Source organism: Camelina sativa, chromosome 3 (assembly GCF_000633955.1).
Source record: "Camelina sativa cultivar DH55 chromosome 3, Cs, whole genome shotgun sequence".
In the NCBI taxonomy this organism is placed as follows: domain Eukaryota; kingdom Viridiplantae; phylum Streptophyta; class Magnoliopsida; order Brassicales; family Brassicaceae; genus Camelina; species Camelina sativa.
Window position 1 is genome coordinate 3625610 of NC_025687.1, and position 26549 is coordinate 3652158.

Sequence of the window (26549 nt, forward strand, 5' to 3'; positions counted from 1 at the left end):
GGCTGGAACTTAAATAACTTTCCAAGGCTTCCGGGATCCCTCCTTAAGTACGAGGGCAGTGATATTTCCGGTGTCCTTGTGCCGTGGTTGTATATTGGGATGTGCTTTTCTTCTTTCTGTTGGGTAAGATTGATCGCTGTGAATTGCATAATTTTATTTTGCATGTTACATCATATGCTGAGTTATGATATTTCCTTTTACTGAAATCAAACGTAGGCTCATACTAGAACTTATAACTACAACAGAATGCACTTATTATAAATGTGATCGAATTTCTCTGCTACATAATTTCAATGATCAGTTATCCATTATTCGCAAAGCTGATATACTTAATTCAGTTTCCGAATAAAGTAAGGTTGAGGATATTTATTTCATCATCTGAAAAACCTGAACGAAATTGATTATCGTTTCATATCTATTGTTTGTTTCAAAACATTCCGCATATGGAACTCTTCCCAAATGCTTTAGTGTTATCATAATATAAACTTTTCTTAAACCAGTGGATGTATTTTTCATTATTCTACATCTTATTTTGCTGACATTCCTTTTGTTACTGCGTTTTGTTTTTGTTTCCCTGATACAGCATGTTGAAGATCACCACTTGTATTCGTTGAATTATATGCACTGGGGTGCACCAAAATTGTGGTATGGTGTTGGGGGGAAGGATGCTGTTAAACTCGAGGATGCAATGAGAAAGCATTTGCCGGACCTTTTCGAAGAACAGCCTGACTTGCTTCATAAGCTGGTAAGCATTAGATATTTTCCATTTCTGTAGTTAATAACCCTGTAGGAGTTCTATAGATCCATTTTTCATCCTCTAACGACTTGCTCCTGATTTAAATACATTTGTTACACATCATTCTTTCGGTATCGTTTACGTAACATAAATCCTATGATGCTCTTTCGTGTAGGTTACACAACTCTCCCCATCAAAACTGAAAACCGCAGGAGTACCTGTGCACCGTTGTGTCCAGCATGCTGGAGAGTTTGTCTTGACTTTTCCCCGGGCATATCATGCCGGGTTTAATTCTGGTTTCAACTGTGCTGAAGCGGTTAATGTAGCACCAGTTGACTGGTTGCCTCATGGGCAGATTGCCATAGAATTATACTGTCAACAGGGTAGAAAAACGTCCATCTCGCATGATAAATTATTGCTTGGGGCAGCAAGAGAAGTAGTGAAAGCTGACTGGGAGCTGAACTTACTAAAGAAAAATACTGTAGATAACTTAAGGTGGAAAGCATTCAGTGGAAAGGATGGAATTTTGGCAAAAACGCTCAAGGTAGAAATATCCTTTGTCTTGATTCTAGAAATTAGTTGCTATTTAGTGTGAACGATTGGAAAATCCTGAAGTCGTTGTTTATTTAAGAGGTATCTTTGTAAACCGGTATCTTCATTTAAGAGGTATCAATGTGGTGATTAATTGACTTTGTCATGTTTTATGTAGGCACGCATTGACATGGAACGTACCAAAAGAGAATTCCTGTGCAACACTTCACTTGCATTGAAGATGCACAGTAATTTTGATGCTACCAACGAGAGAGAGTGCTGTATATGTTTCTTTGACTTGCACCTGTCTGCTGCTGGTTGCCGTTGTTCCCCAGAGAAGTATTCATGTTTGAGTCATGTGAAGCAGTTGTGTTCATGTTCATGGGTTACTAAATATTTTCTATTTCGCTATGATATCGATGAACTGAATGTACTTGTTGAGGCAGTGGAAGGGAAACTGAGTTCTGTATATAGATGGGCGCGTCAAGATCTAGGATTGGCATTAACTACACAAATTTCAGGAACCAAGATGGAGATAGATGAGGAAGAGAAAGTGCACAAGGACCTGAGTCCACAGGCAGCTGCAATTTCAGCGAAAGATTTGCAGTTGAAAGTAACATTAAGAGAAGATCTAAGCAAAGGGTTAGAGAAGACGAGTAAATTATCAGATGTTAATTTACTTCTGAAAGACAAGGAGGAGCAGTTAACGTCAAGCCACTGTATAAAGCCTGTCAAAGAAGAAACTGTATATGATTCTTCTGATCCAAAAGTTTCAGCTTGCCAATCATCTGAAGGAGGTATACTTTCTGTGACAACTGCAAAGTCCGTTAGTGGTAAAAAGAATTCACAGATTCTACCCAATGATGTGATACTCCTCAGTGATGATGAGCATGGCAAACCTAGGAAACGAGGTTCGGTGAGAAGAGATGCAGTTTCTTCTGGCAACAAACTGGAAGTACGAGAGAGACCAACCCACGTTTTAGCATTAGAAGCTTCTGCTAAAATTGCTGCTCCAATTTGCCGAAGGCTAGGAGATTCTTTGCCTCATACCCGAAACGCTATATCATTGCCTACTAATGACCAAAGAGCGACGAGGGGGGATGTACCGAGTTCTGCATCGCACATGGAAGTTAATGCCGAGGCTGGTGTGCTTGCTCAGAATATATGTAACAGAATAAACACTAACAACCACGGTGGTGAAAAAGCTACTAGTTGTAAACCCAAAAAGTCTGGAGGTTTGGTGATATTGGATGTGGTTGATGGGGCAAGAAGTAATTCAGGTACACCATCTTGTTCGCAAAACAATAGTCCAGATGGGTTCATTCGCCAAAAGGGTCCCCGTATTGCAAAGGTCGTGAGGAGAATCAATTGCAATGTAGAGCCTTTAAGTTATGGATGTGTGTTTTCTGGAAAATCATGGTGCAGCCGCCGAGCAATTTTCCCTAAAGGTGACCTGTGGTCAAGTATTTTTGCAATTTGAGAACAAAAACAGTTATACATTTTGCAAGTGTTTAATGTCTTTTCTTATTTGGTGCAGGATTTCGTAGCCGGGTTAGGTACCTAAACATTTTGGATCCAAGAAATATGTGCTTCTACATTTCAGAAATTCTGGATGCTGGACGCGACAGTCCATTGTTCATGGTCAGTTGGTAGATAGATGCTGATCTTATTTGACTAACCGTATTATATGTCAGAGTAGTGTTTCAGTTTATTACATAACCACATGAATATTTCCGGAGAAAAAGGGTTGTATTGCCTTGATTATATTGGTAATTGTGTGGTATGTTCTTCTTCTCAGGTTTACTTGGAGAGTAATCCCAGTGAGGTGTTTGTTCACTTGTCGCCTACAAGATGCTGGGAGATGGTAAAAGATAGAGTGAACCAGGAGATAAGTAAGCAACACAAAGCCGGAAAATCAGATCTTCCTCCTTTGCAACCCGCTGGGAGTCCCGACGGTTTTGAAATGTTTGGATATTCATCACCCGCAATTGTACAGGTAATTCTTTACAAGTTTTGAATTCGGCTCGGATTTATATAATTGCATTGAAACTTATATGGACGGTTTTGTAATTATATGTACAAAGAAAACTATTTCAACAACAATCCTAGGTAAAACCAACTTTTTAGATATCCTCTTCTTCTCTGTTAGCTAGAAAGAATCGAATAATAGCATTGTTGATTTTGAAAATGTAAAGCTTCATTTGTAAATCTTGGTGACATATAGATACTCTAATGTGATTTAACAGGCTATCGAAGCATTAGACGTGAATCGAGTATGCACAGACTATTGGGATTCCAGGCCTTATTCGCGACCACAAGTTCAGTTCCCTGCAAATCCTCTTCCCAGAGAAGCCAACTCAAGTGTCAGATCATTGGGTGTAGGCNAGTTCTGTATATAGATGGGCGCGTCAAGATCTAGGATTGGCATTAACTACACAAATTTCAGGAACCAAGATAGAGATAGATGAGGAAGAGAAAGTGCACAAGGACCTGAGTCCACAANGAACTAAGCTCACTTCAAGAGGTTTTAAGTGAGTCTAACTCGGATTTGGCGACCGAACTTGTGAAGGAAGAGCTCCAGAACCGTCGTTGATATAATTAGAAGGGGATTGATTTTAGTGTGTACATACGGAGTTGAATCCAGTTACTGTTTTGCAGGATGAGGCTCCCTTCCCTGCTCATTCTTTTTGGCACCCTTACAGAGGAAGGATATAAACATATAACTAAAAAAACCCAGTTTCTTCTTCTGTCTCATAACAAAAAGAAANGATGAGCATGACAAACCTAGGAAACGAGGTTCGGTGAGAAGAGATGCAGTTTCTTCTGGCAACAAACTGGACGTACGAGAGAGACCAACCCACGTTTTAGCATTAGAAGCTTCTGCTAAAATTGCTGCTCCAGTTTGCCGAAGGCTAGGAGATTCTTTGCCTCATACCCGAAACGCTATATCATTGCCTACTAATGTCCAAAGAGCGACGAGGGTGGATGTACCGAGTTCTGCATCGCACATGGAAGTTAATGCCGAGGCTGGTGGGCTTGCTCAGGATATATGTAACAGAATAAACACTAATAACCACGGTGGTGAAAAAGCTACTAGTTGTAAACCCAAAAAGTCTGGAGGTTTGGTGATATTGGATGTGGTTGATGGGGCAAGAAGTAATTCAGGTACACCATCTTGTTCGCAAAACAATAGTCCAGATGGGTTCATTCGCCAAAAGGGTCCCCGTATTGCAAAGGTCGTGAGGAGAATCAATTGCAATGTAGAGCCTTTAAGTTATGGATGTGTGTTTTCTGGAAAATCATGGTGCAGCCGCCGAGCAATTTTCCCTAAAGGTGACCTGTGGTCAAGTATTTTTGCAATTTGAGAACAAAAACAGTTATACATTTTGCAAGTGTTTAATGTCTTTTCTTATTTGGTGCAGGATTTCGTAGCCGGGTTAGGTACCTAAACATTTTGGATCCAAGAAATATGTGCTTCTACATTTCAGAAATTCTGGATGCTGGACGCGACAGTCCATTGTTCATGGTCAGTTGGTAGATAGATGCTGATCTTATTTGACTAACCGTATTATATGTCAGAGTAGTGTTTCAGTTTATTACATAACCACATGAATATTTCCGGAGAAAAAGGGTTGTATTGCCTTGATTATATTGGTAATTGTGTGGTATGTTCTTCTTCTCAGGTTTACTTGGAGAGTAATCCCAGTGAGGTGTTTGTTCACTTGTCGCCTACAAGATGCTGGGAGATGGTAAAAGATAGAGTGAACCAGGAGATAAGTAAGCAACACAAAGCCGGAAAATCAGATCTTCCTCCTTTGCAACCCGCTGGGAGTCCCGACGGTTTTGAAATGTTTGGATATTCATCACCCGCAATTGTACAGGTAATTCTTTACAAGTTTTGAATTCGGCTCGGATTTATATAATTGCATTGAAACTTATATGGACGGTTTTGTAATTATATGTACAAAGAAAACTATTTCAACAACAATCCTAGGTAAACCCAACTTTTTAGATATCCTCTTCTTCTCTGTTAGCTAGAAAGAATCGAATAATAGCATTGTTGATTTTGAAAATGTAAAGCTTCATTTGTAAATCTTGGTGACATATAGATACTCTAATGTGATTTAACAGGCTATCGAAGCATTAGACGTGAATCGAGTATGCACAGACTATTGGGATTCCAGGCCTTATTCGCGACCACAAGTTCAGTTCCCTGCAAATCCTCTTCCCAGAGAAGCCAACTCAAGTGTCAGATCATTGGGTGTAGGCAATCTTCAGAATGCCCCCCAACACCGGTTATTACCTACCGGAACAAACTCTATTCTCAAAGTTCTGTTCAAGAAAGCTAACATGGAGGAACTAAGCTCACTTCAAGAGGTTTTAAGTGAGTCTAACTCGGATTTGGCGACCGAACTTGTGAAGGAAGAGCTCCAGAACCGTCGTTGATATAATTAGAAGGGGATTGATTTTAGTGTGTACATACGGAGTTGAATCCAGTTACTGTTTTGCAGGATGAGGCTCCCTTCCCTGCTCATTCTTTTTGGCACCCTTACAGAGGAAGGATATAAACATATAACTAAAAAAACCCAGTTTCTTCTTCTGTCTCATAACAAAAAGAAAAGAGAGAGAGAAAGATAGAAGTTTATATAGGGTTCTTAAAACCATTAGTTTTGGATACTAGTCGCACTCATGTGTGGCTTGGTTTCCACATCAGTTTACTAGTATGACATTGTTTCTCTGTTTTGAAGTCCAAAGGACATGAATTTAAAGGACAATGATGACATTTCACCAAAGCGTTTGAGACTTTTTGAGTGATGATGAGAAAAGTGGTGAGAGCTAAAATACCTAACATTGGTACCACCCAAAAAAAAAAAAAAGTAAACTTCTGGATAACCCAAAAGTGAGGAATCATTGTAACAATTTTATTGAGATCCTTAATAATAGTCATAATAAAGCATACTTGCAATAAATAACACTTATGAACGATACTTCTTGACGTACGATACCCAAAAGAAAAAGGAGAAGCATAATTCGGTTTCGCCAACTTAGTTTCGGCTTGGTTCTTGTATCGTCTCCACTGCTTGCTGTCAAAGAAAACATCAATTTCATTTAAATTGTTGTTAAACTTAACTGCGAATATGGATAGAAATATGAATAATTCTTACTTGTAAGCAAGACAATGTGTAATGCACATCACTTGTTGTTATCTGGTGGTGTATAACCATTCTGATCCTGAAACCACAATAAATAGTTAAATTGTAAGCCTATACATGTTCAGGTTTACAATTACATGTTATATATATAGCTTAATGTTTTTGTCCCATATGAAATGACAATTCTTAGCATGTTAATCAAAGGTTTATTTTGATTTCCCTCGCAATTTAGAAAAGTGGTTTGTATGTAAACGCAAATGCTTCACATACCGGGATGACTTTTCCGGGATGACGAGAATGCCATTCTCCTCTAGAGTCTNGTTCATGGTCAGTTGGTAGATAGATGCTGATCTTATTTGACTAACCGTAATATATGTCAAAGTAGTGTTTCAGTTTATTACATAACTACATGAATATTTCCGGAGAAAAAGGGTTGTATTGCCTTGATTATATTGGTAATTGTGTGGTATGTTCTTCTTCTCAGGTTTACTTGGAGAGTAATCCCAGTGAGGTGTTTGTTCACTTGTCGCCTACAAGATGCTGGGAGATGGTAAAAGATAGAGTGAACCAGGAGATAAGTAAGCAACACAAAGCCGGAAAATCAGATCTTCCTCCTTTGCAACCCGCTGGGAGTCCCGACGGTTTTGAAATGTTTGGATATTCATCACCCGCAATTGTACAGGTAATTCTTTACAAGTTTTGAATTCGGCTCGGATTTATATAATTGCATTGAAACTTATATGGACGGTTTTGTAATTATATGTACAAAGAAAACTATTTCAACAACAATCCTAGGTAAACCCAACTTTTTAGATATCCTCTTCTTCTCTGTTAGCTAGAAAGAATCGAATAATAGCATTGTTGATTTTGAAAATGTAAAGCTTCATTTGTAAATCTTGGTGACATATAGATACTCTAATGTGATTTAACAGGCTATCGAAGCATTAGACGTGAATCGAGTATGCACAGACTATTGGGATTCCAGGCCTTATTCGCGACCACAAGTTCAGTTCCCTGCAAATCCTCTTCCCAGAGAAGCCAACTCAAGTGTCAGATCATTGGGTGTAGGCAATCTTCAGAATGCCCCCCAACACCGGTTATTACCTACCGGAACAAACTCTATTCTCAAAGTTCTGTTCAAGAAAGCTAACATGGAGGAACTAAGCTCACTTCAAGAGGTTTTAAGTGAGTCTAACTCGGATTTGGCGACCGAACTTGTGAAGGAAGAGCTCCAGAACCGTCGTTGATATAATTAGAAGGGGATTGATTTTAGTGTGTACATACGGAGTTGAATCCAGTTACTGTTTTGCAGGATGAGGCTCCCTTCCCTGCTCATTCTTTTTGGCACCCTTACAGAGGAAGGATATAAACATATAACTAAAAAAACCCAGTTTCTTCTTCTGTCTCATAACAAAAAGAAAAGAGAGAGAGAAAGATAGAAGTTTATATAGGGTTCTTAAAACCATTAGTTTTGGATACTAGTCGCACTCATGTGTGGCTTGGTTTCCACATCAGTTTACTAGTATGACATTGTTTCTCTGTTTTGAAGTCCAAAGGACATGAATTTAAAGGACAATGATGACATTTCACCAAAGCGTTTGAGACTTTTTGAGTGATGATGAGAAAAGTGGTGAGAGCTAAAATACCTAACATTGGTACCACCCAAAAAAAAAAAAAAGTAAACTTCTGGATAACCCAAAAGTGAGGAATCATTGTAACAATTTTATTGAGATCCTTAATAATAGTCATAATAAAGCATACTTGCAATAAATAACACTTATGAACGATACTTCTTGACGTACGATACCCAAAAGAAAAAGGAGAAGCATAATTCGGTTTCGCCAACTTAGTTTCGGCTTGGTTCTTGTATCGTCTCCACTGCTTGCTGTCAAAGAAAACATCAATTTCATTTAAATTGTTGTTAAACTTAACTGCGAATATGGATAGAAATATGAATAATTCTTACTTGTAAGCAAGACAATGTGTAATGCACATCACTTGTTGTTATCTGGTGGTGTATAACCATTCTGATCCTGAAACCACAATAAATAGTTAAATTGTAAGCCTATACATGTTCAGGTTTACAATTACATGTTATATATATAGCTTAATGTTTTTGTCCCATATGAAATGACAATTCTTAGCATGTTAATCAAAGGTTTATTTTGATTTCCCTCGCAATTTAGAAAAGTGGTTTGTATGTAAACGCAAATGCTTCACATACCGGGATGACTTTTCCGGGATGACGAGAATGCCATTCTCCTCTAGAGTCTTGCGCAGTTTCTCAGCTGTAAGTCTTGAACCATCCTCCATATCCATGAAAATCTGAATAAGAGGCATACACTTAAATTAAACAAATATCACTTTTCTTAATAAAAATAGATAGTAACTAATCACACTATCTTAATTTAAATCCTGCATCATGGTTGTGATAATACGCACCATGTTGGTCTCCACGGCTGTAACATTTACTTTAATCCCTTTCATCTGATTCAACCCTTCTGCAAATATAAAATGTAATGAGGTTTTTTTTTTTTATTCAATTGATTATTAGGGTAAAATGAGTGTTGCGTACGTACCAGCTAACAACTTGGCCTTCTTGTGGTCATGTTGTAACTTTGGGAGGTTCTCTTGAAGTGCAACCAAAGCGGCTGCGCAAAGAACGCCAATTTGTCTCATTCCTCCACCTAATGCTTTCCTTACTGTTTTCGCCTTCTCTATGAAGCTTTGCGAACCAACAATTACAGATCCTATTGGAGCTCCAAGGCCTTTAGAGAGGCACACCTGATACAGAGTGTGTGTGGGTGAGTCTCACTCATCTTTCAGCTAAACTTTTCACATTTCAAAGAAGAAAAAGAGAGGAAATGGCACCGAAACAGAGTCAGCAGCCTTCACAAGCTTATGGACTGGAACTCCAAGTGCCTACAACAAGAAGATTTCAGAGTATTTATTAATTATTTATGAGTCTTATAATGGAATTACAAATGGAAAAGAATCAGATGATTGATGCTCCATACGATAGAAGCATTGAAAAGACGGGCTCCATCAATATGGAGCTTTACACCATGTCTCTTCGCAATCTCTCCAACTCTCTCAGTGTATTCCACACTCAAACATCTCCCACCACAGCTGCATCAAATATTACTCATAAGAGACCAATTAGTCTATATTAAAGCATTCGAACATTGGCCCTAATGGCGAGAGTACTTACTTGGCATGAGTGTTCTCCAAGCAAATCAACCTAGTTGATGGATAAAACGTGCTTCCTTTAGGATCTCTGATGGCTGCTTCTATGGCGGCCAAGTCCATGGTCCCGTCTTCTTCATTCTTGATCGTCTTGGGATGCACACCACCGATGGTCGAAATCCCTCCATTCTCGTAAACATGGATGTGACAGTTGTCTCCAAGAATCACCTCGCTGCCTCTCACATCGCAGTGAACCATCACGCTGATCAGATTCCCCATAGTACCGGATGGCACAAAGAGACCCGCCTCTTTCCCCATCATCTTGGCCATCTCATCTTCAAGACGTCTAGCCGTTGGGTCGTAGCCTAGGACGTCATCATCCACCTCAGCGCCACACATTGCTTCTCTCATCGCATCGGTCGGTCTAGTCACGGTATCTGATCGTAGATCTACACTTCTCATCACCATTTTCACACCAAATTTACCTATAATACATTGTTTTTTATTTTATTCATTTGTGAGAAAGCCAAACACCTATAATACCGGAGTTGAATATTAAAAAGAAACTGTTAAGAAAAGGGAAGCAATGTTACTTTATAAATCTGAGAACTGAATATTATGATTACTACATATTAGATCTTAGAATTTAAGAAAACAGAGTACTCTGTTTTTAATATTAGACAATAGAATAAGGAGAATATTAGGAGGAATCATTTAATTAAACTATAATTTAGATTCACTTCCCTAGTGTGAAGTATAATAAAAACATTTTAATTGTAAGATAAATATAGAAATACAAGAACATATATGGTGTTGAGTCTGTTGAGACATGAAAATGGTGCTCATGCATATTGAGTAACACGTTTATAAAAAGGAATATAACACATAGAGTACTAAACTATGTAAAACTAGAGGAGCTAGTACCTCTGTATAAATGAAGAAGGATGTTCTTGTTTCTTACTATAGTATTCCAATTCAAAGTTTCTTAAATAAGCTTGTTGTGACCTGACATCATCAAATCAACACATTATAAGAATACTTATAATTTAAACAGAAAAAACACGGACCCTGAAGCTAAATTAAGAAGAGTTTCTTCAGATTTGGATGTTCCTTCTAAATGGCAGAGAAAGAAATAAAAAAAATTACAAGAATCTTGAAGAAACAGAACCTTTTTGGTCTCAACAGCTAAAGATTCTGTCTTAACGTGAGTCTTCTTTTCTTTTTAATGTATTGTGAGAGAGAGTAAGAGATGCAAACAAAGGTGAGCGACTCAGTGCCGCGTGGATAATTTATGTGGGGTTGGTTTTGAGACTTGAGACATATTTAGGCCACCAAAGGTACCATTTGGCTATCATGAACGCCATAGAAGATTAGGAACCGTTGGCATTGAAACTTAGAAAGAAAGAAACGATAAAATCTTTTGTTTGGTTTGATAAGGACAAATAAACTAAACTATTAGTAATAAAGAAAGTAATGTTAATGTTCACGAGAAAAGGATGAAGCTGAGTTAGTATTATAATATCGGAAACACACACATACATACGTGTCCCAAGGCAAACGTATTTCACGAGATTGTTGTCTTGTTATTATTCTCGGACTCATCGACGAGCCAAAAGTTTTAATATTCATAAATTTTAATTGCAAATCAGTATATTGATCTAGGACATGTATAAAAAAAAACATCACCGTTAATTAGTGTACGGAGATACTAAACACATACTACAAAATGTTAGAAATCACCACTATAAAGACAAATACACATGAGAGATATCATAAAAACATAACCATCCACCAAAACTTCATATTGTATACTGTATGTATTACTCTATGTATATGGTTAAATATCTATGTAATCCTTGAACATATTCTTACTATAAAATCAGTCAAATTATATTTATATACTACCAAATATAAAATTTAGGCCAATACAATTATGAATATAATCTTATAAAACCAAATATAGTTCGTATATCAATTGTTCAACGTTTCATTTTTTTTTTGCTTATAGTTGATTCATCATTTTCACAATTAACCTATGTACCAGGTAAGGTTCGTTACCAACATTAACTCTAAGAAGGTGAGTTGAATGAAGTTGTTGGTTGGTTTATTCAAAAGTAGGAAGAAGAAGAGGAAGATGGTACATGAGAGCATATTAGGGAACGTACCACTTTGGTATTTAAAAAAGGCGATGAAGTCGAAGACGGAACTCAAATCGTATACTTCTCAAAAACTGTGCAACTTTATAGTGTGGAGCAGCTGTAACTACATCTTCATGTCTCTCTTTCTCTNTTTTTTTTTTTTTTTTTGTCAAACTCTCTCTTTCTCTATTTATAGAGAGAGAGAGATGGAGACAGAGTCAGCTCCAACGTGTCAATTCTACTCGTAATTCGCGTGGCGTCTCTGTCTCTATCTGGTTTATTTCCAACGTGTCAACCTATTTTTCTATTGGAGCCACGCCAATTCTGAAAGCATACATACGTACAGGTACAGAGTTGAACAAACTTTGATGACGACCGAAAGCAGTCTAGCCATCTGACGTGAAATTTTATCTAACCCAACCAATCCGAACGTACCTCAAGACATCTATTCTGATGATTTTTCTCAGCACCAAGATATTAAGATATCAAACCTTGCTCAAACACAACAGTTTTATTAATAAGCAGACTTTTGAAAAAGTTGGAACCACTTGCTTAACATAGAACACTTAGTGCAACATTAGAAAAAATCCTTCAACCTGCGAGCCCCAGCATTAAAAGTACATAGAGATGACTTAAGATTCTAACGGATTCTCTCTTGCTAAACTTACCTGAAAGTTTCCACAAAAAATGTTATACCCCATATCTCCGTAGACCATAAAATTTTTTTCATCTCAAACTCTCGTAATATCTCACAGCCACAGGATATACAGCATAACTTCGCCAAAAGCATCAAATATATCAACTCTCCACTGGGGCTCTCTCGCATTATCTGTAATACGACGCTATAACATAGAGCATGAAAGCCGATGACGCCGTCACTATAAGTTCCTGCAACCCAATCAATATCAACGTTAGCACTGTTGTTACAACATCAGAACCCTGGTTGACAGTTATCACTTATGAAACTATTTCATTTCGAGATTAGACCCTTCTATTTGTTAAATTTTGGTTCAGCAATTGTGTCAACACGTATCAAACTTAGGTGTTCTCATTTCATACCTAACACTTGCGCATCTAATTTTCATCTCAGTAGATGTGTACACATACCGCAATACCTATGGATGTGACCAGTCAAATATATTCCAAATAAACGGCACAATCATCTACAACCTAATCAACTAGTGTTTGTTCGTTGAGGCTTAGCGAGCAATTGACAAAAAATATCCAAAATCAATTTTGACCAAAATCATCATATTATATGGTTCTAGACTTCTAGTTAAGGGAAGGTTTCAGGAACAGAGAGATATGGGGGATATGCAAGAAGACCAACCTGGTTATTGTAAAGAACAATGGGTATGGAGTTGCCCATGTACTCGATGACATTTAAGATTCCGGTGTAGGCCTGCAAAACATGATTCATTATGAGTTAATCATAGTATATAATCAATGAAAAGAATTTTGATATATCTAATAACTAGATCCAACAATCAGGAGCATCCAAACAATAATGCTTTGAGACTGTGGGTTGTATTTATTACCACGGATGCTGTTTTCTTGGAGTAAAGTTCAAACATTACCAAGATATAGTGCAACATAAAATAGATTCTTTAAAATAGTAGAGTCTTGATGGATGTACATACCAAAGATGCCACAAGTATAGAGCCGAAAACTAGTGAAAGCGAACGAAGAAGCCTTTTTCCCATTCTCAATCCTCGTCCACTTTCTTCGCCTTCCTCCTGCAGTCAGTAGTATTAAACATCAATGCTCATCAGGACTAGAAGAGCCACCAGGTGTACCGACATTAAAATAAAGCTTCTATGTTTCTTTAAAACTCACATTATATATAGGAGATGAAGGTGCTTCAAAGGATTTTAATTTCTCAAAAATTCTGTAAACAAATGCAAACGACATGAACTGCAGCGGTTTGTATTCAACACTACGTTTTATCGCAATCCATGCACTCTGCAAAAAGAAAGAAAAAGAGAGAGTGAGAGTATGCATACATATGTGAGAAACGAGCCACTTTTTCTGGAAGAAGCCAGTCATTTCAAATGAAGCAGGATGTCTTGAATTCATAAAGGCTACAGATGCTAAAATAGCAACATGATCCTCAAACTTGATTCTTATGAAACACTTACAAACACAACTGATATTGCTAGGTTGATCAAAATATCATTTTTGGGCGACTTGGAAAACCTGGAACAACACGGATCAACAAATCATGATTAGCATTAGCAATATATCATCCTTTTGAAGGATAAAAAGCAATAATTTGAGTAGACTCATAAAGAATCTTTACCTAGGACCCCATGGTATCATGGGCTGCTTATCAGCATACTTAATATCCTTGGAAACCTGAATTATAAGAAATTCACAGAGGACTAAGAAAGATAGTAAATAGAGTCAAAGACGGCATACGGCAAGAAGGAGGGCACAAAACATAACATACCTTGAAAGAACCGAAAGTCACACCCTTTTTCCTATTCATCAACTGGGCATACATGAGCTTATCATATGCTTTCTCAAGCTATCAAAAATGGTAAAATAGAAACGTGTTAACAAGTAACAAAGAGAAACCATTACTTAACAGGACTCCGGAGAAAGAGAGAGGTAACCTACTAGAGCAGCAGTGGCTTCATCACCGCTCCTCTGAGCATCTTTAAGTTTCCTTCCATAAGTTTGCTTGATCTTGTCAAATCCCTCTATAGGGTTAACACCAAGAACCTGCGAAGGTATGCAATCATGTCTTAAGAACTGCAGAATAAAACAATGTGACCAACAAAAACAAGACCTTTACAGGACACTAGAGATCAATGACCTCATATGGGTTAAAGTCAGCATCGGACTGTGGACTTCCAGCAGCAGACGAAGCAGCACGTATCACAATCCTGCTCTGCAACACCTTTCCTTGGGGAAGCCTGTAAAAATTCACACATCTTTAATAACAAATTTACAATGACAATGTTTAGGAACTGATCTGAAATTGAGCACATCGATGGCACTTCCTAAAATCCAACTGAAAGTTATAAACTTTATAGCCTACTGTAAGAAGAAGCTCATTCAAAAATCAAGCCGCCAGCAAAAAAAGAAGGAGCAGAATTCAATTGACAGGTGCTTAATGAATGACACAAGATGAGGGCTTTTATTCACAAAATTCGTAAGTTCATAATAATCCTAAGTAAAACAAAATAAACTAGCAGACGATGTTACTTCAATGATAAAGCTACTGACGAAAACTGGAAAAAAGTAGCAGCATCAAGGGCAGAAAGGAGAAAGTACCTAAGAAAAGAAGGCTATTTGGGAGTGCGAAGAGTAAGAAGAGAGTTCCTATGAGCAATTTGAGGATGAGGGTAACGAAGCGCGTTGGATATTGAGCAAGCCATGATGGAGCAGGAAGAGGACACAGAAGTAGATAGTGCGAAAGCCATGGCAGAGAGCTGTGTGTTGTGTAGGGCAAAAAAAGACAAATTAAAAAGTGAATGTGTCAAGTTCAAATCCTTTAGATAAATAAGAGCTATAACCCCAGAATGACTAGTAAGTTCGCGTGGCCTAATGGATAAGGCGCTCGCCTCCGGAGCGGGAGATCGTGGGTTCGAGTCCCATCGTGAACGATTGTCCCTGACCATATGTGCTAAAGATTGTCTTCTGCTAATTTTTTTTTATTTTAATCTACAACTTCTCACGGCCTAATTTCAGCCCAACCTCGTTATCGGGCCAAGCGTTATTTTATCACAACCTGATTGTCTAATTGTTTTCGTTTTCTTTTTCTTTAAAATTTTGTTTCGTGGGCCTGACAATGTTTTCTATTCCAAAATGTTATTTTTCCAAGGACTATCTCCCAATTAAATACGAGAACATGCCACACTTTATTGCACTTTTTTTTTTAGTAGAGTACATATTGTATATATAGCATGACTCACTCACTTTTTGAGAGGCATGTTTAGCATTTTGTACGAAACAAAGTAATGCAAGTAGTTTCAAGAAGACCAATATATACATGAAATAGCCTGAAATTATAGCTGGATTCATGATGTGTTCTATTGTTAGTAAGAGCGATGACGCAGTATAGAAACAAAACAGCAGGTAGGAAAAAAAAAACATGGATCATCAGTAGCATAATAAAATTGTTAATTTAGAGATTATATAGTGATGTAATATGATGATGGTAATGGTGTAGTGTGACATTTATATAGTTCTTATATTATTTTTCAGGTCACTGGTATACTTATATTAATATCGATCGATGTTGATGTGTAAGACTAATGTTCTTTGAATAATGAGCATAATGTCGACCGTAATGCAAGAACTGATTTGGTTCACATGAGTTTTATTTTAACTGTGAAACATACAATATTAGACTAATGTTATGACCGTTTCAAAAAATAAAACAAATTCTTGGATGTAGATAAGTAAAATGGTGGTTACGATGTAAGTAAAACTGCATACATAAATATATATAGAAAAAAAAAAAACTTAGAAACCTTATCGAAGTAAAATCCAAAGAAAGATAGATTTTGGATTCAAAATAATATCTGAAATCCTATTTTTAAGTCAAATAAAAATAAAATGAAAAATTGGAAGTTAACGAAAAAAATACCAAAAGAAAAGAAAAGAATAAAAGAAAAAAAAAACATGTAGGCATCAAAAAGAATATTCTTAAGAATTATGGGCTATAAAAAAAGGGTAGAGCCAACTCAAAGTGGCTCTTCTTAACTCACACAACAACCTAACAAATACAAACAAAGAGTGATATTATGACTTGCAGCCAAACACTCGCAAACAACAACAAATACCAGATCTGCGAGGAGATCGGCCGTGGCCGTTTCGGCACCGTCACTCGCGTCTACGCTCCGGCCACCGGTGATTTCTTCGCCTGTAAAACCATCGACAAGGCCTCTCTCTCCGACGACCTTGACCGTGCCTGCATCGACAACGAGCCTAAGCTCATGGCTCTCTTGTCGTACCACCCGAACATCGTTCAAATCCACGATCTCGTCGACACTGACTCGACTCTCTCTATTTACATGGAGCTCGTTGATCCTTCCGTTTCGATCTACGACCGTCTCGTCTCGTCCGGAACCTTCTCCGAGTCTCAGACGGCTTCCTTCGCCAAACAGATTCTCCAGGCGCTTTCGCATTGTCACCGGTACGGCGTCGTTCACAGGGACATCAAACCGGAGAACATTTTGGTAGATCTACGGAACGATACGGTTAAGATCTGCGATTTCGGCTCGGGGATTTGGCTTGGGGAAGGGGAGACGACGGAAGGCGTCGTCGGAACGCCGTATTACGTGGCGCCGGAGGTTCTGATGGGGTACTCGTACGGAGAGAAGGTGGATCTGTGGAGCGCAGGAGTCGTTCTGTACACGATGCTCGCCGGAACACCACCGTTTTACGGAGAGACGGCGGAAGAGATATTCGAAGCGGTTCTGAGAGGAAACCTGCGTTTTCCGACGAAGGTGTTCAGGGGAGTGTCGTCGATGGCAAAAGATTTCTTAAGGAAGATGATATGTAAAGACGCTTCTAGAAGATTCTCAGCAGAACAAGCTCTGAGTAAGATTCCAAAAAATCCATCAGATCTGTTTCTCTTTATTTGCATTTAATTTTTTTATTTTTTATTTTTTATTTTTTTTTAATTATGTTAGATTTGTTACCTATATATGTAGATCAAAAACTAATAGTGGCATTATTATGGATAATGCAGGGCACCCATGGATTCAAAGGGCAGGGGAAGCAGAGGAGGAGAGATTCATCTAATGAAAGATTCTCTCTTGTGTGTCTGTGGGGAGAATCAAAATAAATAAATAAGAGTAGCAGAATGGGAGTGATAGCTTATCATCTTTCTTTTATCTAACAAGTACGAGAAGTGTCTTTGTGTGTCTGTGTGAGTTGTCTTCGGCATATGTAAATTTTGGCTTTTGGGGCCATTGTAGATTCCGCCTACCTACCCTAAGAAGACTCTGGAAAACGCATAAAAAAAAAAAGGAGCTGAATAAGTTGATGCCAAAGCTTGTGTGTGTGGCTTCTTCTGTTTGAGTTTGGCAATGAGTTTTTTTTTCTTCCTTTTTGTGAATTTCGAAGGCTTTTTGATAAAGTCTTAATTAGGAGGGATTGTAGACGGTAATGTAGAGGATAACGATCTTTTTCCGCCTTTTACGGGTTTTTTTTTCCATGTGGGTGAGTAAAAGGATGTGAGAATGCAGAGTTGTACTCTTCTTTTTCTACTTTTAATCAAATAATATAAGCTTTTTTATGTATTTTTGCTTTTGTCCCTAATCTAATCTTTTTACTTATTTAATCTTATCTAATCTGATTAATTAATTTTGTAAACAAAATGAAAATATCGTCGTTGAGAGATTCCTGGAGAGAAACCATATCGCTTTGTTTTATATTTCAGATCTTTATTATTGGACAAGTTGTCTCAAATTTCGTTAACTTGGTTTAAAGACGAAATCTGATTATATTAAGTTAAAATATAGTATTTAACAACATTATGCTGTGTCAGTTAACCTCCAAGGGTTCAACATGTGCCGATAATTCAAATATTACTGTTCAGTTTTATTTTTTAAAGTTCATTTTGTTAAACATTTTTTCCTTATCTTCTAGAATCGTTTAAGAGTTGATATATGTTTACTAGTTCTACTAAGAATATTCGGCTACATGCAGATCCTTTAATCTAGTGTCTTTGATAACACTCCACCGGTTTATAAAGTTAGTGCACACTTTTCGTAATAGATCAAACTTTTTCACTCATTACTTTTTTGATGTGTACAAATGTGTACGGTGACGGAGAAAAAAACGATGTACGGTAAGCTAGTTAGGTACGTTTCTCTTCTATTTTTCCATAATCCCCACTTTTCAAAATTCCAAATCAACATCACTTTTCTTTTTTACATTTGCAAAGTCAGATTATAAGAATAAACCAAGTATCCATCGTAGCATATAATCTCCTTGTCTGCCCCAAAAATATATTGGAATCTTTTTCAAGAAAAAGAAAAGCAAAACCCACAAGGTAAACATGAATTTTTTGTTTGTTAGAAATGAGCATATCTTCTAAGCATATTCTTTCACAAAATTAAATCAGACGAAATTTCCAACCTCCATAAGTCAGGTATTCCCACGTTAGTTAGTATATGCCGTGGATCAAACCCCTAATTGATTCCTTTCTTGTATGGGACTCCTTAAGTTTATAACGTCACTCATGATGAATCTTCCGAGTCAGCGGAAGAGACTACTAATTTTATTTAACTATTCAAAACATAGTTATTCTTTGTTTTTATTATGTTCTCGTAATTAGTCCATTAATGAAATACATGTGAACGCATAAAAATTCCCCTTCCATGAACGCATGAAAGGATCCTACAATAATTGAAAAAGACAATAGATTAAATTACTAACCATAGTTCGGTAGTCCTAATCGAAGGAATTAATATTTTTTTGTATTGCATATTGCGTGATACCTCACATGCCCTGTGACATGCGTTACCATGCCCATATAACACTCTATAATTATTACTAGCTCCGATTATACAATAAGTAGCAAAAAAAAAAAATATCTTCATTAAAAAGAAAAAAAGAAGAAGCTTATTCATATCGATTGTGACAGTTATAAATCGCATGTCACGTAACTGCGTGGCATAGTATATTAGTGTATTCATCAATCATCATCAGCACACCATTTTTATAGTGGTGTTAAGTATCGTGGAGGCTTGCAATGAATCCACTAACGTATGATTTGTGTAGAATTCATATTTTAATGCGGACGTGGAATCATTTGATAAAGAAAAGATGGAATCGTTTTATCCGCAGAGCTCCTCCACTCTTATAGTACTATATTTTCTCCCCCCCCCTCTCTCTCTCTCTTTTGAATCACATTATAATGAATAAAACAATATAGTTTGACAAAAAAAAAAAAAAAGAATAAAACAATATAGATGAAAAATAAAATCGATAGCTCAATGATATAAAACGAATTTTGAGAGAAACTAACGAGGGGAGTAGACAACACAACACAATGGCCCTACCCATGTGGTACGTTTAGCTTAATGGATAAATATCTCATCGATGACTCTTGAGGTCTTAGTATGGGTATTATATAATCCTGTATATAACCCATAATTTGTGCAAGCAACAAGTAATATCTTTATCGATACAAAAAAAAAAAAAAAAAAATCTTTATCGATACGACTACTTTGACCGAATACAATACAGTTTAAAATATTGTCAGATCCAGGGTTTGAATGTAGTACTATACTAACTATATGCATATATTATATATAATTGTATTAGCTAGAAAACGAGTAATTGCGATTTTAAAAGACATCCAATTCTGTAAAGAACATGCTAGAAGAGACAACGTTAAACCTAACTTATTGAAACCGAACCTAACTTACATATCTTGAAAGCTGTCAAAGCCTTATAAGATACCGACATTTTTCACTAGTCCGTAACTGCGACATATATCGAAAAAACATATAATTGCAATAAACAAAAATAGTCCCACAAAATTATTTGTGCCGTTGTGGGGAATCGTCTCTTGGAGACGCGTCAAAGCCAAATGCAAAGTTTTAGGAGTAGGACCCAAATACGACTGGTGGTGATCAGCGGCTTGACAGATCACGTCATGTGGTCGACCGAAGAATCAACTACGTGGTGGTTGATAAGCTATCTTTCTTTAGCCAATTTGCCTTTGGATAGTAGCGATGCCGTATATTTTATATAATTGTCTTTCTCCATTTCTTTTTTTTTTTCTTTTCTTAATTTTGTCGATATATTTGCCAGAGATGGTTCGTACGGTAGCCTCGGAAGTCAAGAACAGAAAAAGAAGCAATCACGTGGGTGAATAAACAATCACGTACTATCCAATGCGTCTTAAGAAAAAAAACAAAAGGGAAACTAACGATAATAAACTAACTCATGTGGTTGAGTATTCATCTTATAGACTAAAACTAGAGGATTTTAAGGTTTTTATTATGATTTTATTTTTAAATGTGGTTGATAAGCATTTTAAGAATATTTGGTTTTACAAGCGGTGAAAACGTTGGGTCGACGACATTAAGACGGAACGACCGACCCAAGTAATATTATTGTTAAAATGGTTATGAACTCCATTATGTATACCTTTAATCAATTAGTATTATTTTGGGAGCGACAGATTCACGATGATTATTTTATAAATTATTCGGTATTTATAAAGACAAAGTTCAGCCAGGTTCATGCCTTGGTAAATGTATAATATATAAAGCACCATTTAACCAACAAATAAAAAATATTATTGTTGGAAACATAACTGAAAAGAGGGGTTTAGTCAAGTTAAAAAAGAGAAGACATTTTGTTTGGAAAATAAGAAGTGGAAATGTGTGTACAAAATTAAACACCGTGCATGTTCATGCCTGAGAGAAGAAAGTTCCACTTCATGAAACGACGGTTTTCTTTAAGTTCTGATTCCATCATTTCTTTGCAGTTTCGTGGCTATACCCAAATTATACGTACGAAAGTACCTTATTGTTAACTTCAAATAGGAAATATTTGAGTAACTTCTTATTGGACCAACTATTTTCAGTTATGTCCTTATTTTGTAGGTAATTTAGGTATACCCAATTAAACAAAACCATAAAAGGGCCCAACTTTTCGACCTTATGATCCTTGTTACGGACAATCTTGTTTGTTTGTCGGAAAATCGCACCTGTAAAACCTGAAGACTCCTATTGCTTTACCCACAAAAAGAACATCAATAAATGCTCTCTACTGTTCTGTATCTCTCTGAACTCTGTTTAGATCAAAATCGACTTTTGGAAGTAAATGAAGTTACTATAGCCTGATTGCCTCAAGACGTTCATTGTAACAGATATGGATAACTAATTGATTAAAACAGAACTAAACCTTTACTTTGTCAGCTCAGTTGGACTTAAAAAATTAAACCTTTACAAGATGATGAACAACATTTACGCCTCTAATTTTAGTGGATGCCTCACGCAAACCAGATCGTCCAGTTTATTTCCATCCATCTTGTACTGTGACACCCCTTTCATTTGGATGTAGTGATCCCTAGCTTCCTTTCTTAAACTCCTTAATGGCATCACTTCCCATTTCTTGTAATTTGACTTCTTCCTGATCTCACTCATGTCCGGAGATCCCGAGACTGGTCCTTTTGTCGGGTCTGCGTCTCCCCACACTTTACAGTTACCGAATTGTCCTAACCCATCCCTCTTCGAACTAGTTGGCTGTTGGCTCCTTTGTAGGCGTAAGGCGGCTGCATGAGCTCGGCTTATCATTTCACGACTTGGCACACTTGACCAGTCCTCCTTCCTCTGAGATCTCATGGGAGAATGGATCCGGATTACCTGCCGAGCATGATTTCTTTAGAGAGACCACAAAAGGGTTAACGTTTAGAGCAAACAGAATTAAGGTTTTGACAAGTTATCCGTACACCAAGACACTCTAGAAGTTGGTAGTATGCCCTTCCTTGAAGTGGGTTGTGCCCTTTCCTTGGCGTGGAAAAGTAACGCGTCCTGCATTGAATTTAAAGATACAAAGTGAGGAAACATGACAATGTATCTCTAGAAGTATTCTTGACTTTTCCGATTACCAAGGTAAATTATTATCAGATTCGAAGTATCCAATCTCCTAAACAGCTTTGGAATGTAAGAGATAGCAATATGGATATAAGTTATTTAGGATACTTGCCACTCTGTGTATCCAGGATCGACTGTGAAACCATATATGTCAACGATATCGCACATGGACAATGCTAGTTCAATGGATTTCATCCCGGTTCCTTTTGCACCTCTGCGTAGGACAATTCCTTGGAAAAGATAAACAGGGTTTGGTATACCCTGTTACAAAATAATTTAAAGCCGTGTAAGAACACCCTGTAATTTATGTAAAAGCGACTGCAAGGATTCAGCATTCAGTCTCTTCAATTATGTTAATGAAGGGGCATTGTTACGAACGACTACAGTGGAAGTTGTGAAAAAAAACGGCTATGATGGAAAAAAAAATAAAATAAAGAAGACAGTAGTTATACCTTTATCATTTCGTTGAAGTCTCGGTGGGTCACACTTTTAATAATAAGCACCTCATTGTCTGCAGTAAATGACAGGTTATATCAGAAGGGCAAAGCTACAATGAGTGCTTGAAGATAATGAATCATAATCATAAGATGCAGATCATTTATCTGTCTACTATGAGTACTAACTAACCAGACCCATTGAGAATCTTGACCATGTTACGAGCTGCACCACGAACAACTAGTCGGAAATCCCTTTTTACTCCTACGTACTTGGCATACTTCTGCAACAAAATATAAGCAATGCCAGTAAAGGAAATCAAAATTCCACACTAGGTCGAAACAGCAATCGGGAAACTCAAAGAAATCACAAATCAGAATGTTAGACATATAGTAACTACCTCATTGACAGGAGCTTCATTGTCTCGAAATACAGCATCATGACTGTCAATCTCTTCTCCGAACTCAGTTTTTAACAGATCTCCAGAATTTCCGACAACAGCGCATTTATGAAACTGCCGAGGGTGGAAAGGAGGCTTCGCCGGAAGGATCACATTAAGATGCTCCTCACACAATGTACGATTATAACACTTCTCAGCTCCCCTGAAACCCGAAAGACCAAGAGAGCTCAACAAGAAATAATCAAATGACAGAAGCAAACCATTAGACAAGACGTGTAGGGATCATACAGCTGTGCAATTCTCAAAGCGGCATAGTCCAACCATCCATCAGGGCGTACATCGAGGTATTCTCTTGTCAATACTGTAGTCATATTCCGGTACTGCATTACTCAAACGCATCAGAATTCTAATGAAGTTCTCAAACAAGAAAATTCTAATCAAGAGAAAGAAAGAAGCACGAACCTGCTCCCATAAGAGAACCGCCTCACAGACATTATACTTGAACTCCAATGCCTCAAAAACTTTAAATTGTGCATTGTACTGTAATTGAAAGACTTGATTCACTTTAAAACCAATGAAATATATAGAAAAAAGAAGCCATACAAAGGTAAACATACCCAAGTGCTGTTAGTGCCTTCAGGGAACTTGAGGATCAAATTGCAGTGATCAATAATATGAGCAGAGAGTCCAAGCCCTCTCTTCGCCTGAATAAACAGTAAAACATTATTCTAACTCCTAACATATCTTCCAAACTACAAAAATTCATCACAATCCCATAACCTATAGACTCTTCCAGCACAACATTGAGTTTTAGCAGGTGTACTTCCAGATCAAAACTAGTGCGCAAGAACACATATATCCAAATCCAAGATGAAGAATCCATAAAGAAACTAGTAAAAAATCAAAGAAATCTGGGAATTGGAGACAAACCACGCACTGTTGAACGCTGGATTGAAAACCTGACAAGATCTGGATATCTTCCTGTTGAAGATCTATTTTACGAGTATTACTAGCTGCGATATGAACAATCAAAAATCGTTAGAGTTACTCGAACAATTCAAGATGAGAGGTAAGTGTGATGGTAAAAAAGGAAGGAGACGGAAAGGTTTAAGCGACGGAGGAGGACCTGCGAAGAAGGAAGATTGGATGGAGAAAAGGAAAACGGAGAAAACTGCGAGTACGCAAAGAACTTGAAGAAGCGGCAGTTTCCGGCCAGCTTGGTGAGATCTCATTCTTCTTCAACCATGAAAGAGCCTAACCCAAACCAAGTGAGAGAGAGTGATCGATCGAATTTTAGAAACAGATGTCGCCGGAGATACTTCTAGTACGCCGTTGCAATATCTATATTAATCCAAGGACCAAAACCGCAAATAAAAAAATCTCACGTGACTTTTGATCCAAAATAAAAACATCTCACGTGACCTTTAATGATTTTTTAGTAATGGTACAGTTTACAAAATTACGCGTTACATGTTTTCGCATTAATTTGTGTCTTTGTTTATAAAAAAAAAAAAAAACAACGCAACTCAAATCGAAGAAGAAAGCAAGAGCTGAGCACTATTGTGTTCATTCTCGACGAAAGGATGATCATCCGCGATAAGATCATTCTCACAAGGTTGGTGGTCGTCATTCAAGAACGAGCTGTTGTCTCTTACTATGTTCGTTTCAGAATGTATGAAGAAACTCGAGTTTCCGAATCCTGTGATCCGACCAGTGCTTTGCTTACGGGTTCTTTCTCTCTCGTTTTTAAGAAACATGTCATCTTCGAGCAATCTTAGCACCTTCGCGGCAATGTTTCGAACTTTTACACCACAATCGAATCCTTTCTCATCGATCCACTCGATCTGTATGACATCTTCAATAATTATTCTCTCGTGTTGGAACTCATTGAATACACTTAGTGGGCCGTTGATCAACAAGTGGTTCAACATTGACAACGTGTTGTACATGCCGCGCCATTCCTTTCTATCAAACATTACCATTCTGAAAAAAATAATACGAAAGTTCAAAGTTATATACTGTAGATACTATAAATAGTTAATATATTTTGTAGGAGTCTAATGGTTGATTGGTTATCTTATTTAATTTATGGGGTAGTTTTGTATTGGTGGTTAGATGATATAAATTCTAAGTTGTTTTACTTGAATCAACGCGAGGCAAAATTACCTTTGCCGTAGAATCCTCACGATTCTTTGGAATTGATCGACCTCAAAAGAAGCTCTGGTTATGACCGCCATGGAACGTGCGTCTATTAACGAGGGAGTACTGCCCGTAACTTCTTCTGTCAATCTTCAAATCGGACGGGCCGGGTTAATTAATGCAAAATCCGTTAGTATAAGAGCTCTCTTCTAAAATATCACAACAACAAATTTTGGTAATAAAAGTTACCTTATACTTAAGTTTCAAAAATTTAAGAGATTTTAAGCTTAGCAGGAAAAAGGTCGTTTCTAGAAATTTAGTAAAGATGACTCACAGTTCTTCTGCAGTAACGTCGGTTACGGCGAGACGAGCAGTCTTGATCTTTTCCTTGATGAAGAAAGAAGCTTGCTTCTTAAGTTCATGGAACACCGGATTTTGCATAAGCTTAGACATCTCTCTAATTCTTGATGCTCAATGAAACAAATTAATCAATATATCTATATAGATCCATATAGTACTAGCCTTCTTAATATATAGTCGAAGTACCTTATCAGAATTGCAGGACGTACGTAAGAAAAACAACAACTCCACTATACCTAGAACAAAATAACCAACCACTCTTTGAATTGAACGTCAAAGGTATAAATTATAAACTATTAATGGATGTGAGGAAGAAGAGACAAGAAACGGGGATTGAGAAATCGAAGCTTTTTATCTTCTAGTCTTGTATCGTCTCCGACAAACATATATATGATGTCATCTTAACTATTTCGTTCTCATAATTAAGTACTATATACATTTTTAGATGCAATCAAAAGTAGTTTACTAGGATGACATCATCATATGTAACTAGTTTACTAAAAACTGTTATGTTTGCAATTTTCCTAGCAAAAGATCAATTTCGCCAATCTGTTAAAGGAAATATTATTATTTTATGCAATTTGTAGCAAATGAAGTATGTGATACGAAAGTTTTTGTGTGAATTAAGGTTAAAGCATCTTTAGATGCAATCAAAGTGTTTGAAGAGATTAAATGCAATCAAAAGTGTAGCTAGAGAGATTATTGTATAAGTTTCGTCAAAAACATTAGCCATTAGGGTAAACAATAAGGCGATCATCATATTTAATTAGTTTACTAACAGATAATATAACCATCATATCATAACGAACTATATCTTAAATCGAATATTTATAGTTTTTGGTTCATAGAGTGAGTATGCAATGTAATTTTTTGTGTTTGATTAGATTCAATCAATAA

General features: G+C 37.1%; 6 protein-coding genes, 1 long non-coding RNA gene, 1 other non-coding gene and 1 pseudogene across 16 annotated transcripts in view; 4 read left to right on the forward strand and 5 right to left on the reverse strand.

Annotated features, from left to right (window-relative positions):
• LOC104766840 (putative lysine-specific demethylase JMJ16) overlaps positions 1 to 6042 on the forward strand; it is a 9545-nt gene extending 3503 nt beyond the window's left edge. For 4 of the 6 annotated variants that reach the window (XM_019243358.1, XM_010490818.1, XM_019243356.1 and 1 more), the window contains exons 8-14: positions 584 to 745; positions 912 to 1280; positions 1446 to 2150; positions 4036 to 4600; positions 4690 to 4793; positions 4951 to 5148; positions 5399 to 6042. In XM_019243358.1, the coding sequence (XP_019098903.1) occupies positions 584 to 745; positions 912 to 1280; positions 1446 to 2150; positions 4036 to 4600; positions 4690 to 4793; positions 4951 to 5148; positions 5399 to 5713 (2418 nt within the window). In that variant the 3' untranslated portion in view covers positions 5714 to 6042. Of the gene's footprint in view, positions 1 to 13; positions 124 to 583; positions 746 to 911; positions 1281 to 1445; positions 2716 to 2804; positions 2909 to 3065; positions 3264 to 3513; positions 3650 to 4035; positions 4601 to 4689; positions 4794 to 4950; positions 5149 to 5398 lie in introns of all 6 variants that reach the window. The other 2 variants (XM_010490811.1, XM_019243359.1) reach the window with 2 other exon arrangements.
• Positions 6169 to 6739, reverse strand: LOC104766899. The gene is made up of 3 exons (XR_764145.2): positions 6691 to 6739; positions 6433 to 6499; positions 6169 to 6351 (listed from the first exon to the last, which is right to left on the reverse strand). It is a non-coding gene; the product is annotated as an uncharacterized LOC104766899 (long non-coding RNA).
• LOC104766906 (putative lysine-specific demethylase JMJ16) lies at positions 6815 to 7996 on the forward strand. Its single transcript, XM_010490883.2, has 2 exons — positions 6815 to 7102; positions 7353 to 7996. Exons 1-2 carry the CDS (start codon positions 6830 to 6832, stop codon positions 7665 to 7667), a joined length of 588 nt encoding a protein of 195 aa, XP_010489185.1. The 5' UTR covers positions 6815 to 6829; the 3' UTR covers positions 7668 to 7996.
• On the reverse strand, positions 8089 to 11909 carry LOC104766918 (probable low-specificity L-threonine aldolase 1). Of its 4 annotated transcripts, none has more exons than XM_010490898.2 (10): positions 11772 to 11901; positions 10531 to 10611; positions 9632 to 10091; positions 9438 to 9549; positions 9292 to 9342; positions 9000 to 9204; positions 8863 to 8921; positions 8645 to 8745; positions 8387 to 8453; positions 8089 to 8305 (listed from the first exon to the last, which is right to left on the reverse strand). In XM_010490898.2, the coding sequence occupies exons 3-10, from the start codon at positions 10072 to 10074 to the stop codon at positions 8267 to 8269; spliced, it is 1077 nt and encodes a 358-aa protein (XP_010489200.1). In that variant the 5' UTR covers positions 10075 to 10091; positions 10531 to 10611; positions 11772 to 11901; the 3' UTR covers positions 8089 to 8266. The 4 variants fall into 4 exon arrangements, with proteins under 4 accessions (XP_010489200.1, XP_010489194.1, XP_019098905.1 ...); XM_010490892.2 differs by lacking the exon at positions 11772 to 11901 and adding an exon at positions 10775 to 10996; XM_019243360.1 differs by lacking the exon at positions 11772 to 11901 and adding an exon at positions 10753 to 10954.
• On the reverse strand, positions 12293 to 15211 carry LOC104766937 (annotated as a pseudogene).
• On the forward strand, positions 15283 to 15355 carry TRNAR-CCG. Its single transcript has one exon. It is a non-coding gene; the product is annotated as a tRNA-Arg (tRNA).
• On the forward strand, positions 16441 to 18003 carry LOC104766948 (phosphoenolpyruvate carboxylase kinase 1). The gene is made up of 2 exons (XM_010490923.2): positions 16441 to 17297; positions 17449 to 18003. Exons 1-2 carry the CDS (start codon positions 16499 to 16501, stop codon positions 17499 to 17501), a joined length of 852 nt encoding a protein of 283 aa, XP_010489225.1. The 5' UTR covers positions 16441 to 16498; the 3' UTR covers positions 17502 to 18003.
• Positions 21547 to 24471, reverse strand: LOC104766958 (sialyltransferase-like protein 1). Its single transcript, XM_010490930.2, has 11 exons — positions 24280 to 24471; positions 24084 to 24166; positions 23771 to 23857; positions 23616 to 23693; positions 23442 to 23533; positions 23154 to 23355; positions 22946 to 23036; positions 22771 to 22829; positions 22431 to 22579; positions 22174 to 22255; positions 21547 to 22087 (listed from the first exon to the last, which is right to left on the reverse strand). The coding sequence occupies exons 1-11, from the start codon at positions 24383 to 24385 to the stop codon at positions 21689 to 21691; spliced, it is 1428 nt and encodes a 475-aa protein (XP_010489232.1). The 5' UTR covers positions 24386 to 24471; the 3' UTR covers positions 21547 to 21688.
• LOC104766968 (clathrin interactor 1-like) lies at positions 24572 to 25839 on the reverse strand. Its single transcript, XM_010490940.2, has 3 exons — positions 25627 to 25839; positions 25320 to 25442; positions 24572 to 25136 (listed from the first exon to the last, which is right to left on the reverse strand). Exons 1-3 carry the CDS (start codon positions 25743 to 25745, stop codon positions 24680 to 24682), a joined length of 699 nt encoding a protein of 232 aa, XP_010489242.1. The 5' UTR covers positions 25746 to 25839; the 3' UTR covers positions 24572 to 24679.

Excerpts from the sequence above, each read along its gene's own strand:
- LOC104766906 (XM_010490883.2), top strand. The coding sequence starts at position 6,830 with ATGAATATTTCCGGAGAAAAAGGGTTGTATTGCCTTGATTATATTGGT. Across the intron at positions 7,103-7,352 it reads CATCACCCGCAATTGTACAG|GCTATCGAAGCATTAGACGT; the intron begins GTAATTCTTTAC and ends GTGATTTAACAG.
- LOC104766918 (XM_010490904.2), bottom strand. The coding sequence starts at position 10,074 with ATGGTGATGAGAAGTGTAGATCTACGATCAGATACCGTGACTAGACCG. Across the intron at positions 8,746-8,862 it reads CAGCCGTGGAGACCAACATG|ATTTTCATGGATATGGAGGA; the intron begins GTGCGTATTATC and ends CCTCTTATTCAG. Across the intron at positions 8,306-8,386 it reads ACACATTGTCTTGCTTACAA|CAAGCAGTGGAGACGATACA; the intron begins GTAAGAATTATT and ends TTTCTTTGACAG.
- LOC104766948 (XM_010490923.2), top strand. The coding sequence starts at position 16,499 with ATGACTTGCAGCCAAACACTCGCAAACAACAACAAATACCAGATCTGC. Across the intron at positions 17,298-17,448 it reads CTCAGCAGAACAAGCTCTGA|GGCACCCATGGATTCAAAGG; the intron begins GTAAGATTCCAA and ends TGGATAATGCAG.
- LOC104766958 (XM_010490930.2), bottom strand. The coding sequence starts at position 24,385 with ATGAGATCTCACCAAGCTGGCCGGAAACTGCCGCTTCTTCAAGTTCTT. Across the intron at positions 23,858-24,083 it reads CCAGCGTTCAACAGTGCGTG|GCGAAGAGAGGGCTTGGACT; the intron begins GTTTGTCTCCAA and ends CTGTTTATTCAG. Across the intron at positions 23,534-23,615 it reads CGGTTCTCTTATGGGAGCAG|TACCGGAATATGACTACAGT; the intron begins GTTCGTGCTTCT and ends TGAGTAATGCAG.
- LOC104766968 (XM_010490940.2), bottom strand. The coding sequence starts at position 25,745 with ATGTCTAAGCTTATGCAAAATCCGGTGTTCCATGAACTTAAGAAGCAA. Across the intron at positions 25,443-25,626 it reads GACGTTACTGCAGAAGAACT|ATTGACAGAAGAAGTTACGG; the intron begins GTGAGTCATCTT and ends TCCGATTTGAAG. Across the intron at positions 25,137-25,319 it reads GTGAGGATTCTACGGCAAAG|AATGGTAATGTTTGATAGAA; the intron begins GTAATTTTGCCT and ends TATTTTTTTCAG.